The following is a 17,452-nucleotide window of genomic DNA, read 5'->3' as shown; positions in this document are numbered from 1 at the left end:
AGATTATGCAGGTAGTGAATCTAATTGCAATTGCAGATTTTGCGTTCTTGATGTTTTAGAGGTAATGTAGCAGAGTGCACAGCTTTGAGTCAGTTCTGCTGCTTTTTCATCGTGTGACACCGAGGCAAGGTACTTACTCTCTTCCCTGCTCGGTTTCCTCATCTGTAAAATGAGAAAAATAACAACACTTCACTTCTGAGTTGTTTTGAGAATTCAATACAGTATTATAGGTAAAGATATTACCATATATTCTTTTTAAGTATGATAAGTAACTGTTAGCTATTGTTATTACCACAATTGAAAGCTTGGGGAAGATAGAAGTACCATTAAGGCATTGTGAAGGGCTTCTTATAGATGCCCTATAGTTTGGGTCTTCCCTGAGGAGTAGGGGATAAACATTTCTTGAGCATGATACAACCAGAGGTGCAGATGCTGGGACTAGTGTGATAAAAGATATAGCCCATGATATGATATGACATGATATGAATGAGTGCTCAGTTATGTCTGACCCTTTGAGACCCCATGGACTGTAGCCCACCAGGGATTTCCCAGGCAAGAATACTACAGTGGGTTGCCATTTCCTCCTCCAGGGGATCTTCCCTACCCAGAGATCAAACCTGAGTCTCCTGTGTGTCTCCTGCACTGCAGGCAGATTCTTTACTGCTCAGCCAGCAGAGAAGCCCATAGCCCCTCATAGCCACCCATAGCCCCTGATAAGCCCTCAAATTGCTCACGGGGGGAGGAGACAGAGAAGTAAACCTGTGGTTACAACAGTGTGACAAATGCTGCATAAGAGATATGCTAGGACGTTTGGGGAGTTTGGAAGAGGGGGACACCACCTCGGTGGAATGGGTGTTGGGAGTGGGAGTGAGGTTTAAGGAATGGCTTTCTGGGATTTCCCTGGCAGTCCAGTGGTTGGGATTCCATGTTCCAAATGCATGGGGCACAGGTTCGATCCCTGGTCAGGGAACTAAGGTCCTGTATGTCACATGACACACCCCCAAAATAAAAAAAAAAAAAAAAAAAAGAAATGACTTTCTGGAGAAATGACAGTGTGAACTGTGTCTTAGTCAAATGGAGTAAGAGTCTTCCAGAAGAGGGAAAGCCTTTTGAAAGACAAAGTGAGAGCACATGGCATGTTCTGGGGACTTCAAAATCAAGGTGCACATGGGGCATGAGGACAGGAGGCTGGAGAAGTAGGCAGGGCCACCTCAAGAGGCATCTGGGATGTCATGCTAAGAAATTCAGCCATAATTCTGGGGGTCATGGGTAGCTGTGGCTTAATTTTAGGAAGGTCATCCTGGTAGCAATGTGGCATGTGCCCTTGGGTGGAGAGTGAATCAGGCAGAAAGTTATTGTTGTCATCTTAGTAAGAAATGAGGGGAGTCTAAAACTTCTTCTGTCAGCGCTCAGAAGGTGCTCTGCAGAAATCGTTACACATGTCTTTAAAAACCTTTTCCTGGAAGCCTTCAGTGAGTTCAGGCCTCTTGAGCACTAGCTGCCTGGACTCCTTGCTTGGCATCTGCAATAAACTTCCCTGCCACCTGGTGTCAGTAGATTGGCTTAACTGCACATCCAGGCAAGTGGACCAAAATCTGGCTTGATAACATTTTGGCTCCCAGGTTTTTTGACTTGGGCAACTGAATGAGTTATGGCCACTCCCCTAAATAGGAAATGTACAGGAAGAAGTACATTGGTGGGGATAGTAACAATGGGGGAAGGGATGAAAGAATTAAGATAATAAGGTGACCTTCTTAAAAGTGGAGATTGAGAGTGATGTCTTGAGGGACATTCAGTTTCGTAGGCAGTAGGTACATAGGTTTGGAGTTCGGGACAGCGATTTGGGTGCTGGACATCTAGAGTTTTTTCATCACTAAGCAATGTAAATCATAGTAGAATCTGGAGTTTTAATGAAGCTATTCAGGGAAATTTTAGAGAGTGAGAAGAACAGGAATCTAGAGATGTAAGTCTGGAAATATCCATATGAGCAGATCAGGAATAGAAAGAGGAGTCCTTCCCAAAAGGATGGAGAAGAAACAGCTGGGGAAATAAGAAAAAGAAAAAACAGAACAAAGGTATATGGTGAAAACTAGAGGAAGACAGACAGGTTTCAAGAAGAGGAAACCCTTAAGAGTCCTTTGGCAGTTTCAATCTTTAAAATTTTAGCCATTCAGATGGGTGTGAAGTACTATCTCTTTGAGGCTTGAATTTGCATGTCTGGGAGGAATAATGATTCTCCATACCTTCCCAGATGCTTACATTAGCCTATCTTTATTTGCTGAAAGTCTGCTCAAGACTTTTGTCCATTTTTGATAGATATATAAAGAATATATGTTGAAGGAAACTGATGTTTATTTATTCGGCCTTGCTGCAGGGCATGAAGGATCTTAGTTGCCAAGCCAGGGATGGAACTCATGTGCCCCCTGCAGTGGAAGCACAGAATTTAACCACTGGACCACCAGGGAAGTCCCCAAACTGATGTTTTTTAAATGCTGAAGGCAACTGATATTTGCTGACACAATCTAAATTGTTGTCATTGTTGTTTAGTCATGTCCGACTCTTTTGCGACTCGGTGGACTACAGCCTGCCAGGCTCCTCTCTCCCTGGGATTTCCCAGGCAAGAATACTGGAGTGGGTTGCCATTTTCTTCTCCAGGGGATCTTCCCGAACTTGTCTCCTGCACTGGCAGGCATTTTCTTTACCCCTGAGACACCAGGGAAGCCTTACAATAAAAACCTTTATGCATGCGGTCAATGGAAAACAGAATGACTCTGAAACATGGAAAAAAATCTTGCATATATGATGTTGGATAACTATATATTTAAATTATATAAAACATAAAATATAAAAATCAAATAACTTTAAATTGCATAAAATACACTTAAACTTAAGTAACTTTAAATTACACTTTATCCATTATGTTCATTACACATAAAGCTCTTTAAAGGGGCAACTGTGACTTCTCCATGGACTAAGGGAGAGATCTTTGTGGTGTGGTTGGAAGGCAAAGAAAACTCACCTCACTGATTCAGTTTGCCTAGGATTGAGCCATAAACCAAACCAGTATGGTGCATGCTTAGGTGAGGTTTTTCTGTTTCTGTATTTAGCAGTAGACGCTGTCAGAAATACAGAAAATACAGACAAAAGAACTATTTGGGGATTGCATGTGGAAGCACAAGCATTGTGTGGGAAGAACTGCATGCTAGAGTCAGCTTGGGCATTTGACTGCCAGTACTGGTGTGGGCATCTCGTTTTCAGCTCTATCCCGAGCTCATTCCTACAGTACTTTGCACGGCTCCTGAATTATTCTTGTTTTCAGTATTTATTTTTTTATGCAGCTGTCGGGAGCCCACTGCAGACCCACTATATCAATGTCTTTGTGGGTGGTGCCAGGCTGCTCCTTTTTAAAAACAATCTAGGTGATGGTGAGCGCACCTTCCAAATGTTCCTCTGGCCCATTCTCATGGCACTCTAAAATGATTTAGAGCCCCCGGACAGGCCAATCTCCAATTAAGAATCGATGGAGTTGGTGTAGATACTACATTAACGTTTCACGAGAGAGCCTCTTTTCCTTAAAAAGTTACCCAGGCCATTCTGGTAGGACCCGCCCAAAGCGCCGCGACTTGGACCAAGGCGAGGCTGCAAGCCTCCTACCTGCGGGCGGGTGCTCGGGACAGCCGCGCACGCGCACGCGCACGCACTCGCGCACGCAGGCGCCTTCCTTTGGGCGCCCGGGGTCGGCGGCGCGCGGGGCAAATGGAGTGGGTGCTGGCGGATGCGCTGCTCTCGCAGAGCCGGGACCCCCGGGTCCTGCTTGGGGCGCTGTGCCGCGGGGAGGCATCTGCGGAGCGCGTGGAGACCCTGTGTTTTCTTCTGCAGCGACTGGAGGATGAGGAAGCGCGCGGCGGCGGCGGCGGCGCGGGCGCGCTCCCGGAGGCGGCGCGCGAGGTCGCCGCCGGGTATCTGGTGCCGCTGCTGCGGGGCCTGCGCGGGTGCCCAGCGGGCGGCGCGGATGACCCCGGTCCCGCGGCCCGCCAGCGCCGGCGCGTCCTGAGGGCGGCAGGCGCTGCCCTGCGCTCGTGCGCCCGCCTGGCCGGGGGCCCGCAGCTGGCGGCCGCGCTGGCCGAGGAGGCGCTATGTGACCTGCTCAACGCGGGGCCCGCGCCCGGCCTCGAAGGGGCCGCCGAGGCGGCCGTGGAGGTGCTGGTGGCCGTGGGGTCCTGCCTGCGGCCTCGCGAGGACGCGCCCCTGCTGGAGCGAGTGGCGCGGGCCGCTCTCGCGCTGGCGCTGGGTGGGGACAAGGCGGGGCCGTCCCCGGACGCTGCGGCGCTGGTTGCCGGGCGGCTGCTGCCGGCTCTGGGCCGGTGCGGCGGGGCGGCGCTGCGGGCTGTGTGGGGCGGGCTGGTTGCGCCCGGGGTGTCTGAGGGGCCGGGCCGCGTCGGGTCGCAGCTGCTGATTCTGAGCGCCCTCGCCGAGAAGCTACTGCCAGAGCCCGGCGCAGACAGCGTGCCTGCCTCGCGCGAGGCGGGCCTGGACGCCCGGCGCTGCTGGCGCTTCTGGAGCACGGTGCAGGCCGGGCTGGCCTGGTCTGAGGACGCCCTGACGCGCAAGCGGGCGCGCTACCTGCTGCAGCGGGCTGTGGAGGTGTCGGCGGAACTGGGGACCGACTGCGCGTGCGCCCCCGGCGAAGGAACCGGTACTTGCCTCTGCTCCCTGGCCCATCCCTACTTGACTTTCTGCGAGGCCGGCCTTTCTGCTTCCGGTGCTGTCGCCGCGATTCGTACAGAATTTGGTTATTCTCGTGGTCCCCATAGAACCTGATAAACCTTGGGAACCTCATCTCCAGGGTGTTCTCTGAACTGTAGCAAATCACTGCAGCACTGTTAGAAGAGTCCCCATTTAGGATAAATTCTCTGACCCAGAGCGGGTGGAATACTGCATTCGTGGAATAATTTAGGAACTAGTCCAGCAGGATATTAACAGACCAAAATTGCACTATATCGTGGGCTCGTTCAAATAGAAAAGAAGGGATAGCACCCATCAAATTGAAAGGAAAAGTATTTGCATGTACTGACCTTCGAATTGAGCCTTGAGTATTAGAATTTTGTCATGGGAAACCCATCACAATCCTTCGGTAGTTCTCTTAGGAGGATTTATTAATATTAGTTAAGTATATGGGCCTTAAGTCGACCTTTGGCGGAAGGTATTTTTGCAGTTGATTTAATAGAATGAGGTATTAATTAATTTTACATTTTGAGCCTGTGCGTCCTACCAGTTTTTTACAGGATAAAAGTGGACAAAATAGCAAGGCCTCCCTTTAGTTTGGTTTGTTACTGTTGATCAGTTTGTTCACTGAAATGTGTGAAAATACACCTAAGTCATTTAAATTTATTTTGATCTATCGAAGTCCAAAATGAATTGATTGAGTCAAAACTGCCTCAGTGGATGGAAAATTTCTATCCTTTCAACTGTGGCTGCCTACTTATTTATTTATACTAGTAAAAGAGTTTTGTTCCGCTGAAGATGTGAGTAGATTATATTTTTATACACGTTTAAAACATCAGATAGTAGATATTTTAATAGCCCGCAAGTTGATGATCATCCAGTGAGAGCTGTCGCTGGAAAACATTTTTATTTTATTTTAAAATTTATTTATTTTAAAGCATCAATCATTCTGCAGTTTTAAAGATAAGCAATAGTCTTATGTTTGCCTCCCATCTATATTTCCTTTATTTCAAAGAGCAGCCACTTTTACCTCTTTGAGCTGATTATTTTGGTGTCTATCCCTATATCTTGACATAATCTAGTAATATAAAACCCATTATCTTACTTGCAATTTTGATTAAATGTGAGTTCAACAAAATTATGACTATGCAAGTACTGTTCACCAGTGATCTATGTAGTAATCTATGATTTATTTTTTCCTTCCTGCAAGTTTTCCCTGTATTTGTCATTTATGTTTGGTTGCCTCCATACTTAACCACTAATTCAGCCCCAGATTCTTAGTCGTTTAAATCTTTCCTGTACTAGTGAGATCATCAGTCATAAATTTTCCTGAAGAAGTCTCTAGAAGAGACTTTTAGAAAAGAGACTCTAGAAGAGACTTTAGAAAAGTCCCATTACAAGCTCAGCCTTGTGAACACCACTGACATTCTTAGATCTGCCTTCACTTTTACCTGGGGGACTCCCTTCACCTGCTCCTGTGTTGAAGCTCTTTTCCTGGAGTTCTTACCTTCAAGACCTTGAGTATCTGATAATTTAATCAAAGGATCCTTTATGTCTTTTCTGTGAATTCCACCTGACACTTTTTTAGTTTCTGTCTCCTGGAAATCCCCATCTGTTTGTGCCTGTTCACCTTTTCCATTAGATCCTTTAACATACTAATCACAGGTATATGTAGGTTTTATTTTTGGACCATCTTTGAATCTGGTTTTGTTTTCTGTTTTATCTCTTGGCAATGAGATTACTTTTTTTCAGTAGCAACTGAATTATTTATGCCTTAGAGATAGGTACTCTGTTAGATTGTTGGGGTTGAATCACTGGCTGAGCTGGCTTTGGATTTTGTTATTGCTGTAGTTGGTGGATTGTTGTCTCCTTATGTTTAGAAACATAAACTTTTCTATTTAGGAACTAAATCTAGAAACTGATTTTCTTTTTTAAACCATATCAGGCCCAAGTCTGTTTTGGTGGTCTGAGAAGAAAAAAGATGAGCTTCTAAAGTTTTGGGAAAACTATATTTTAATTATGGAAACTCTCGAAGGAAATCAGGTAAGTGTTTTCATATTTTATCAAATCATGTACAGGTGCAGTTTCTTTTTTTCCCCCAAACATTCTGTAGAACCAATACAGAAAGGTCAGCTTGGATATAGCATAATGGAATGCAAGCGTACCTTGTTTTCCAGTATGAGTGAGTGAAGTCGCTCAGTTGTGTCTGACTCTCTACAACCCTATGAGCTATAGCCTGCCAAGCTCCTCTGTCCGTGGGATTTTTTAGGCAAGAATACTGGAGTGCGTTGCCATTTCCTTCTCCAGGGGATCTTCCAGACCTAGGGGTCGAACTCAGATCTTCCATATTACAGGCAGACTCTTTACCATCTGAGCTACCAGGGAATCCTGTTTTCTTTTCCAGCATAGATTAAGGTTAAATGTAAACTCAGGAAGGAGGAGAGTGAAAGAGCTGGGTTAAAACTAAATATTTAAAAGAAAAAACTAAGATCATGGCATCTGGCCCCATTACTTCATGGCAAATAGAAAGGGAAAAGGTGGAAGCAGTGACAGATTTCCTCTTCTAAATGCTCTAAAATCACTACGGATGGTGACTGCAGCCATGAAATCAGAAGATAGTTGCTTCTCGGTGGGAAAGCTGTGACAAACCTAGACAGTGTGTTGAAAGGCAGAGAGATCACTCTGCCAATGAATGTCTCTATCGGCAAGGCTATGGTCTTCCCAGTGGTCACGTACGGTTGTAAGAGCTGGACCATAAAGAAGGCAGAGAGTCAAAGAATTGATGCCTTCAAACCGTGGTGTTGGAGAAGACTCCTGAGTCCCTTGGACAGCAAGGAGATCAAAGCACTCAATCTAAAGGGAAATCAACCCTGAATACTCATTCAAAGGACTGACACTGAAACTGAAGCTCCAACTTTTTGCTCACCTGATGTGAATAGCTGACTCTCATGTAACGTCCCTGATGCCTGGAAAGATTGAAGGCAGGAGAAAAAGGCGTCGAGGATTAGATGGCTGGATGACATCACCGATGCAATGGACATGAACTTGGGCAACTTGGAAAGATGGGGAGGGACAGGGAGGCCTGGCGTGCTGCAGTCCATGGGGTTGCAAAGAAGTGGACACAACTGAGGGACTGAACAACAACACAATGTAAACTCAGGAAATTAAAGAATACTTCGGTTGACTTAATTTATCAACCAAAAGGATTTGGTCTTATTTGATCTTCCCTTGACATTTACTTCTAAAGTGTTTGTTAGGTTTTAGTTTCTCTATGTTATAAATAATCTCCAAAGAAATACACAGTGAGGAAAATGTTACTTAAAGTCTGAGGTCAGTTTTTATTAAGTAATAGTGACCCTTTGATTTTGTAGGCTTGCTTTCTTTTCTTCCTTTCAGTTCTTACATCTTTGCATTCTTTGGTTCTGAGAGTAGAAACCTGAAAAATCATTTTCAGTTGACTTTGAATTAATCTTAGTAGGAACATGGAATTTTTAAGTTAGGAGGACTCTCTTTAGAGATTAACATTTCGATTTACATTCATTAGAATCATCTGGTGCCTTATTAAAGTATCAGTTGCTGGATCTGGTCTGCAGAGTTTCTGATTCATTAGGTCTGTGGTGTGGCCTGAGAATTGAAATAGTTTTACATATTCCCAGGAGACACATATGCTGCTGTTCTAGAGACCACACTTGGAGACCTTGTTATAGGAGTTCCCAGTATGTAAGCTGCAGATTGCTGTGGGACCAGCCATCATGGAGTCACTGTGAGGTGTCAGTCCAGATGCACTGACTGTTGACTAAAATAAAGAAGTACTCATATGTGCTAAATGTATGTAGGTGTGGGGATGAGGACTAAACGAAAACATTTCTAAATTTATATAAACTATGGTTTTCCTTAATCAGTGCATCCATAACACCCTCACTGTTAAGAAACTCTTAAGTTAGTTGCCTTTAGTTTCTAGGATATGTACATTAGACGCTGGTATCTGCAAGAGTCTAAGAAAAAAGAGCATTGAACCCTGAGCTGGCTCTATGTCTAAATGTGTGGCCTTGAACAACTTGAGTGACTAGAGAAAGCATTTCAGTATATTTTCATCTTTGTAATACTGGTGTTATCAGCCCTGCCTGCTTCCCAGGACAGTTAAGGATTACATGACATAATTTATGATACTCTATAAATATAATGTTACTGTAATTATGTTCTAGGTTATATTTATTAGCTTTGCCATACTCAGTTTTGAATTTGTATGATTTAAAAACTGGAAAAATCAGGCACCTTCTGCACATTTTTTTACATGGGTGTGGTGGGGTCAGGGAGGGTGGAGGTTGTGGGGGGAGGAACAGAAGAGTGACTTAAATAAATGTATAACAATACTTTGGTTTTTAAAGGTGAATTTTCATTTCCTATGGCTTTTTGCTTTTGTTTTCAGATACATGTTATAAAGCCAGTTTTACCAAAGCTAAACGGTCTATTTGAATATGCAGTGTCGGAGGAAAATGGTAATGGCTGGTTTATTTTGATTTTTTATGATGCATCATTTACCCCCTTATTTTATAACTAATTCTTGTTCTTTGTGGAGAATGTTATATGAATATATAAATTCGCTGCTACCGGGAGACAGCTGCTAATATTCCAGATACCTTCCTTGTGGATTGAGTGTTCATAATGTTTTTTCTGACTCAGCAGTATATCCAAGTGCACTTACCTATGTCCTTAAATAGTCTTTGAGAATTTAATTTTAAATGGCTGCAGAGTTTTCTATAATTTAGAGGCATGTAATTTTATAAACTTAGGATTATGGAAAATTTCAAACATTTACAGAAGGAGAAGAGTTTGTGTGATGAACCCTATCACCTAGCTTCTGCAGTGATCAGTTCCTGTCTTACATTGCATGGGGCCTCACTTGCTCACTCTTCATCAAATGATTTTGAAGCATATTCCTAGACAGCATATCATTTCATCTGTAATTATCTCAGTATATATCCTTAAAAGATAAGGACTCTTTGGTAATGTTTTATGTATGGTGTATTATTCATTTTTTAATAAGCGTTGTTTGGTATTATATATTCTAACTGCTTTCCAGCTTTGTTCTCTTAATATATCTGTTTCATTGTTAAAGTTGCTTTCTTAGCATTTCAGCCATTGTTCTGTAGGTTAGACTTCTGGGGAAGGGAAAATTCTAAGGTACTATTTTAAATATAGTTTTTAAGTCCTTAATCAGTACTATATTATGAGGGCTTTTTAGGAGAAATAAAATGAAGATGGAGCTTCCTAAAATTATCTTACGAAATTAAGTTTAGATAAATGAGACAGCTAAATGCAGGCTAACTGTTTTGTATTCATATGAATGATGAAATGCTGCATTATCGTGTTTACACATGAGAGTTAACCTAGGTAAATGGGTTTCAGTGCCTGCTTTAGATAATTACAACTTTAATAGTGTGACCCCTTAGGAATTGAGCTTTATTCAGCTGATTGCTATGGTTGTTTTCTGATACACTAGAATTTTTCACAGACCATAAGAATCTATAGTCCCACCTGGGGCTAGAATTTAATTAAATCCTGTTGTGACTTCACTTATGCATTTACTGTTAAAATGATTCTCTTATTACCACATTTTGCCCACAGCTCTCGGCAAAACAAATCAAATAGCAGTGACAGATTTTGAAAAATTACCACTGCCAAAGAATTGAACAAGCATCTTGATGTAAATAACACACACAAAGGGACTGATGTATTTATAGAATGCCATGAGTTTAAAATGCTGAATTTTTTTCCTAAAAATATTAAGGATATTTGAAAAGAGTTAGAGTATCTCTAAGGTACATACTTATTTCATTTTTTGTTTATCACTCATTCATGTAATTACTTAATAGATGCATACTTAGTGTCCAGTACGTACTGAGCACTGGGGTGAAGTGGTGAGACAGAAGAGCTATTTTCACTTGATTTTTGGTCCGTTTTCCAGGAAAAAATGGTTTTGATTATAAAGTTCTAGAGAGATGACAAAAAAATGACAGCAATGGAATACTAGTAAGGCCATACCTTGGTGAGGCAAGCCAGCCAAGGCCTGCCTTAGGACTGACTAGAGTGGAGCAGACAGCTCTGGGTGCAGAAGCCCTGAGATGGGAGCGGCTCCATGGGGTAGAGCACCCGACTAGTGAGGCAGGCTTAGTGGTGCTGGAGGGGTGGCCTGAGGCTGGAGTAGTTGTCAGGGGCAGTTTCATGCCTGGTTTGGATTTTATTCTGAGTTTTGAGAAGCCACTCAAGGGTTTTAAACAGAGGAGGGACAGTTTCAGATGAAAAATGGATTGAAAGTAAGGTGAGAGAATTGGTTGAAATCACCCCAAACCTAAAGTTCCAACCTGTGTGTATGGAATCATATTTAATTTTGTACACTGTAGTCACCCTGACATTTGCTTGCAGTCTTTCTAAATGACACTGAAAATGGAAAATCGAATACTGAAGTGATTTTTGTTATTCAGTAGTTAAACACCTTTGAACGTGATTGTGGTAATGAAGTTAATGTATTTGTGTGTGTGTTTATTTATGAATATATAGTCTATGTGGAGCCATGTAATGTGAGAATCAAAGTCAACTTTGGGTGTTTATTTTCACAGGATGCTGGCTCTTTCACCCATCCTGGCATCTGTGCATTTATAAAAGAATGTTTGAAAGTGAAAATAAAATCCTGACTAAAGAAGGCGTTACCCATTTTTTGGAACTGTATGAAACAAGGATTCTTCCATTTTCACCAGAAATTTCTGAGGTAATGGCACCCTCTCCCTCCCTTGTTCCCTCTGTCAGAAGATAAGAGGAGAAGGCATTTGTTGTATCTTATGTGATCTTCAAAAGTACATACTGGGGCTTGAAAATCGCAAATAACACTTCAGAGATTTGCTGAAAACAAACCCTATATCTCTAAACTAGGCTCTCATACTTGGGCTTTGTCGACAGGCTGCTGCATCATTACCGTGATGAAAAGTAGTCCTTGGTTATCTGTATTCTGAACAAAAGTCAGCAGCGTGAACCCTGGACTAGAAGTATGGTAGTGATACTCTCTCCATGGTTCTGAAGCACTGAATTATTGCTCTTTGTCTAGTGGTGCTACTCCTCCGGTTCTGAGTCAGTGAATTACTGTCTGCTGTACTGAGCAGGGGTTGCTGTTTGAGCTATGTTATTAGAATGTGTACTTTTCCTCTTGTCAGAAATCACACAGAGTGATGACCCTGTGGGAATTACAGCTGTGATTTTAAGTCCTGTTATGATGACATGAGTTGGATGATCATAGACTTAGGAATAGTAATTTACCTGTCATTTAGAGGTAACCTAAATGTCCCTAATTATCCACGTACATGTACGGTGTTTTAGTATGCATCCTTTTTCTACATTCTCCTAGCCTTCTTGCGCTTCCTGAAAGCATGCTTTTGTCTTCTAATGTTTTCGAAGATATGGTTTTCCCCATTTATCATCCAGGTACAGGGGCTTAAGTTTTCTCTTGGGTATCTTTCTGTTTTTCACTAGTCACTACCTTTATTTTCTACCATGTGTCCCTTCTTTGGATTCCTTTCTTCTTTCTCAGCACAGCATGTGCTCTCTTAGTATTCCATACATTTTTATCAGGTTGGAAAGTTTGGTTTGATACCTGGGATTAAGGTATCCTCCAAGGCTATCATAAATCAGCCTGCAGCATAAGAGATTGCTTATAACAGCTCTTCAGTAGGCCTGCGTAGGATGTACAGTTAGGGCAAGTTGACTTTTCAAAATTACAGTTACAGCGTAACGTCAGATTTTTTTTTCCTTTTTTTTTTTTTAGTTTATCATTGGACCATTAATGGATGCACTTTCAGAGAGCTCTCTATACAGCAGGTAAACATGCATTTTATTTAGCAGCAATGCAGTCATATGTATTTGATTATAAATTTAACTTGATTATGAAATATGACCAGATTGTTAAAAATGCATTTGGTGGATAAATATATGTTGCCTCGTAGACATTCAGCTTTTTCTTACCATGTTGTCCCTTCTGGGTTTGTGATTCTTCTTGTCCTTCTAGTAGTTGTATCTGAGGTTTTCTCTTTTTCTTTTCTTTCCTACTCTGAACCCATCCTTTCTTGGGTTTTGGGGAAGGACACCTCACATAGGCACTTTCTTTCCCTTACTCCTGACTTCTGCCCTCTTGGAATTTATGGTGGCTTTGGCTAACCAACACGACACTTTTTTTTCCTTTAACTTTCAGTTTTGACTTATAGAAAAGTTGTGAGAATAATACGGAGAATTCTGACTTACCTTTTATCCACATTCCCTAAATGATAGTGTTTGACCACATTTGTTTAATGGGCATCTTTATGTATGTATATGTGTCTTTGCATCTCCGTTTCTCTGTTTCTTAGCTCTGTCTGTTGAGCAGACTCACCCATCTACATTTCAGCATCTGTCCTTCCATCCATATTAAAAACCATCCGTCACACCAGTATACCCATTTCTAGTCCACTACCACGGGGTTCGTTCTAACGTTTTCCTTTCCGTGTCAGATGGTGGAGGCCATTCTCTACTACATGTTGCTCATTTAATACCTTTACGCTTCATCAAGCTTGATACTGAGAAGAGTGTCAGCATTGTGCCTTTCCTCATTTTTTGAGCTTTATCTGTACTCTTGAATTGTATCTTCAGAAATTTCCCTTGCTTTTGAAATTATGTTGTATTAATATTTCTAATTCTGATAACTAAGTTTATACTTGCTAGTCTTTTGTTTGATATATCTCTAATAGAGCAAGCCACCCTGGTGGCTGGCTCAGTGGTAAAGGATCCACCTGCAGTGCAGGAGACCCAGGTTCAATCCCTGGGTCGGGAAGATCTCCTGGAGAAGGAAATGGCAACCCACTCCAGTATTCTTGCCTGGGAAAAACCATGGACAGAGACACCTGGAGGGCTTCAGTCCATGGGGTCACAAAAGAGTTGGACACGACTCAGTAACTAACACTTGCACTTTTGCTCTTCTGATAGAAAGTACTCTGACAGTCAACTTCTTTAAAGATTTTAAATCAACCTGTGCTAAGTTACATTAATATTCAGTCCTATTTACTATCAAAAAAGCATATCAATGCTTGATTTGTCAATTACTTTTATTTTTCAAATAACTCATTACTACTGAATAGCTTTCTGAAGCAGACAGCTGGAGAGCAGTAAAACCAACTTGGTGGTTTCTGAGAGTTGACAAACACATTTATTATGAAATGCCTTCGGTTTGCTCCCACACTAGTGTGTTCAGTTAACAGATAATGTTCCTGGCAGAAGCAAAAGAAACAAAAATAAAAGTGTCTTTAGTAGATGTTAGCAATCAAATGCTTCTGCAGAAGTGGTTTATTACTAACATATGTCTTTTACTTAATACTTAAAGGTATTAAATCATTGGAGTATGTGTTAGAAATAATAAAATATAATTTTAAATTACCATTTCTAGACTTTTCTTAAAATGATACTGTTTGGCAAGGTTGATGCATATGTGTCAGATAAAGTGTCATAAAAGGAGATCTATGCCTGCTTAGTATAACCCATTACTAACTCACATCAGTTTTTCAGTAATATCCTGATGTTTTTGTAATCGGAGGGATTCTTAAGATTTTACTGAAAAATAAAATGCAGGTTCAGAAGAAGATGGTTTTATTGTTGAAAGACATTTGAGCCATATTGCACTTAGTTTCAGTATGCTTAACTGTCAGTAGATTTTATATATTTGTTTTTTAACCCCCTTTGTCTATAGGTCCCCAGGCCAGCTGATAGGAAGTGTTTCTCCATTGGGACTGAAATTACAGAAGTTTTTAGTCACTTATATTTCTTTTCTTCCAGAAGAAATAAAGAGTATGTATCAGTAAAGAATTTCTTTTTAACTTATTAGCTTAAATTGAAAAAATTTTTTAGAATGTTGATTATAAGCACCATCCTTCTAGGAGAGTCCTGCTGTTGGCTGATGTTAAGTCGCTTCAGTCGTGTCCGACTCTGTGCGACCCCACAGACGGCAGCCCACCAGGCTCCTCTGCCCCTGGGATTCTCCAGGCAAGAACACTGGAGTGGGTTGCCATTTCCTTCTGCAGTGCATGAAAGTGAAAAGTGAAAGTAAAGTCGCTCAGTTGTGCCCGACTCTTAGCGACCTCATGGACTGCAGCCCACCAGGCTCCTCCATCCATGGGATTTTCCAGGCAAGAGTACTGGAGTGGGGTGCCATTGCCTTCTCTGAGGAGAGTCCTAGGATTATTATAATCAGTATTGTCAAACTAGTTCCTTTTTTTCAGGATAATGCAAATTTTGTCAGAATTATGCAAGTGTCCATTGAAATTGAGTACACACTTTCACCTTTGTATATAGCACGGTACCAGTATTGGGATCTGTAGCATGGAAGCGATTATGGAATATATACTGCAGTTTGCCATTCTTTCTAAGTATCTCTATTCAGTTTAAAAAATTAGCAAAATAAGTCAAAGAAAAAAGGAACCTGGGCTTAGGAAAAAGTTATAAACAGAATATCCATTGTGTCAAAATTGTTGCTTTATACATACTGACTTAGAAAGATTAAAAAAGAAGAAAACTTTTTATAAGACCTTGTATCTTAGAAGTGTCCCACTTCTTCGGATTGAGGATGTGTGTTTCTTTCTGATGAGCTCTGTTGGTAAGCAAAGCATGGAACCCGTGTTGCTTTGTTTGCTGAGTAGCAAGATTTCCCCTACTAAGCCTTTTCTTCATTCTAGGCTTTGTGATGTAGAAAGTGACCCTGGTTATGAAATATATATATATATTTTCCTTTTGTATTTAATCTGCATATAGGATGAACAGTGACCAATAGTAATATGTATTCAAAAGTCAGGAAAGAAAGGGAAAAGATGGGCGTTTGTATATCGCAACCTTAGATTTATAGAAATTTGATTGTTTTGGTTACTTTGAAAAAAATTAGAGTGGAGAAGGTAACTGCCAGAACCATTGTTTAGTTTGCTAGCATTTGGAAGTTTATAGCCTGGGGATTAATTTTCTGACCACATGGGCACGTCCTGTGTGTATACCACAGTGTGAACGAGATGTTGGTGGTCAGCACCCCGCAGAGTCTGAGAGCCTGGTGTTTGTGGTTGTACCAGATGCATGACAGACCCTTGTTAATGTGGTGAGTGAGTGAGAAATAGAAGCTCGACAGTTGCCATCTTCCTTGTGTCGTGAGAGAGGCGTTAGGCAAAAGATGGGAACTTAAATAGTCCAGCAAGAATGAGGGCAAGTAAACTGTCTACTTACAGGTTTTACTTTGTAATTTTTTTCTGTCAGTGATTCCCAGTGAATATATTAAGCATACCTGGCTTTGGGCTAGGCATTTTGGGAAATACAAAATACATGTCATATCCTTTTGGGATTGTCCAAGGATTTCTTAAAAGTGATTTCTTAAAAGATTTCTACAATGATGATCTGAGGAAACAGGCATTTTCATTGACTATGTGACTTAAAGACCCTTAAGACATCACATATTAGCAGAGAAAGTGGGATAGAGCACCATCCTTGTGTATCTCAAAATAGTTAAGTAATTGTAGTGTAGATAAGAAATAACCTGTGAGAAAGAGCTAATATTACTGTTTGCAGATTCCAGAGGCCAGATACCAATGGTATTTTTCTTTAACATCTCCAACAAAAGAATGGTTTCCAACAGTAAAAAATTTATCTTTTACCTTAACTTAAAAAATATACATACACACACAACACACACACACACACATATATATATAAAACTGCTTGTTATCAGAGTATGTACAATATACTAGAATACTCACCTTACTAAAAGGGAATGAATTTGAAATAACATTGATTTTTTTTTATCAGCTTTATTGAGATATAATTCACACATCATAAAATTTACCCTTTTAAATTGTTCAGTGGTTTTTAGTATATTCACAAATTTGTACAACCATCACCACTAATTTCAGATATTTTCATTATCCCCCAAAGAAACTCCATGCCCATAAGTAATCATCTCATTTTCCGTCTCCCCCAGCTTCTGTCAGACACGAGTTTATTTTCTGTCTCTATAGATTTGCTTATTCTAAACATTTCATATAAGAAGAATCATATAATATATGGTCTTTTATTTTATGTCTGGTTTCTTTTTGCTTGAAAGTGAAAGTGAAGTCGCTCAGTCGTGTCCGACTCTTTGGGACCCCATGGACTGTAGCCTACTAGGCTCCTCCCTCCATGAGATTCTCCAGGCAACAGTACTGGAGTGGGTTGCCATTTCCTTCTCCAGGGGATCTTCCCAACCCAGGGATCAAACCTGGCTCTCTCGCATTCCAGGCAGACGCTTTAACCTCTTATAACGTGTATCATTCCTTTTTGTAGCTGAATAATAATGTAATAATAATATTACAGATAATTCACACTCTATCCATTCATCAGTAGATATTTGGATTGTTTCTGCTTTTACTAATATGAATTACTCCTGTGGCTATTCATATACAAGTTTTTATACGAATATAATATTTCACTTCTCTTAATTATATACCTAGGGGTGGAATTATTGGGTAATATGGTAACTCCGTTTTTAATTTTTAGAAGAGCTGCTATTACATTCTCACCAGGAATGTCTGAGACTTCAGTGCCTCCACATCCTGTTAACACTTGTTATCACCTGTCCTTTGGATTAGAGCCATCCTAGTGGGTGTGACGTTGTATCTCATTATGGTTTTATTTGCATTTCCCT

The 17,452-nt window shown here is 41.2% G+C and overlaps 1 protein-coding gene across 5 annotated transcripts in view; it reads left to right on the top strand.

Annotated features, from left to right (window-relative positions):
• The first annotated feature begins 3,733 nt into the window (after window positions 1-3,733).
• Window positions 3,734-17,452, top strand: part of TARBP1 (TAR (HIV-1) RNA binding protein 1) — a 68,663-nt gene continuing 54,944 nt past the window's right edge. For all 5 annotated transcript variants that reach the window (XR_009493231.1, XR_009493230.1, XM_024986915.2 and 2 more), the window contains exons 1-6: window positions 3,734-4,696; window positions 6,671-6,768; window positions 9,155-9,224; window positions 11,346-11,494; window positions 12,542-12,594; window positions 14,489-14,586. Coding sequence is in view for 3 of the 5 variants with exons in the window: in XM_024986915.2 (XP_024842683.1) it covers window positions 3,757-4,696; window positions 6,671-6,768; window positions 9,155-9,224; window positions 11,346-11,494; window positions 12,542-12,594; window positions 14,489-14,586 (1,408 nt within the window). In the remaining 2 variants the exon portion in view is untranslated. The remainder of the gene's footprint in view (window positions 4,697-6,670; window positions 6,769-9,154; window positions 9,225-11,345; window positions 11,495-12,541; window positions 12,595-14,488; window positions 14,587-17,452) is intronic.

Source organism: Bos taurus, chromosome 28 (assembly GCF_002263795.3).
Source record: "Bos taurus isolate L1 Dominette 01449 registration number 42190680 breed Hereford chromosome 28, ARS-UCD2.0, whole genome shotgun sequence".
In the NCBI taxonomy this organism is placed as follows: domain Eukaryota; kingdom Metazoa; phylum Chordata; class Mammalia; order Artiodactyla; family Bovidae; genus Bos; species Bos taurus.
Note: the sequence above shows the minus strand (reverse complement) of the source record. Positions and strands in the feature narration are given on the sequence as shown.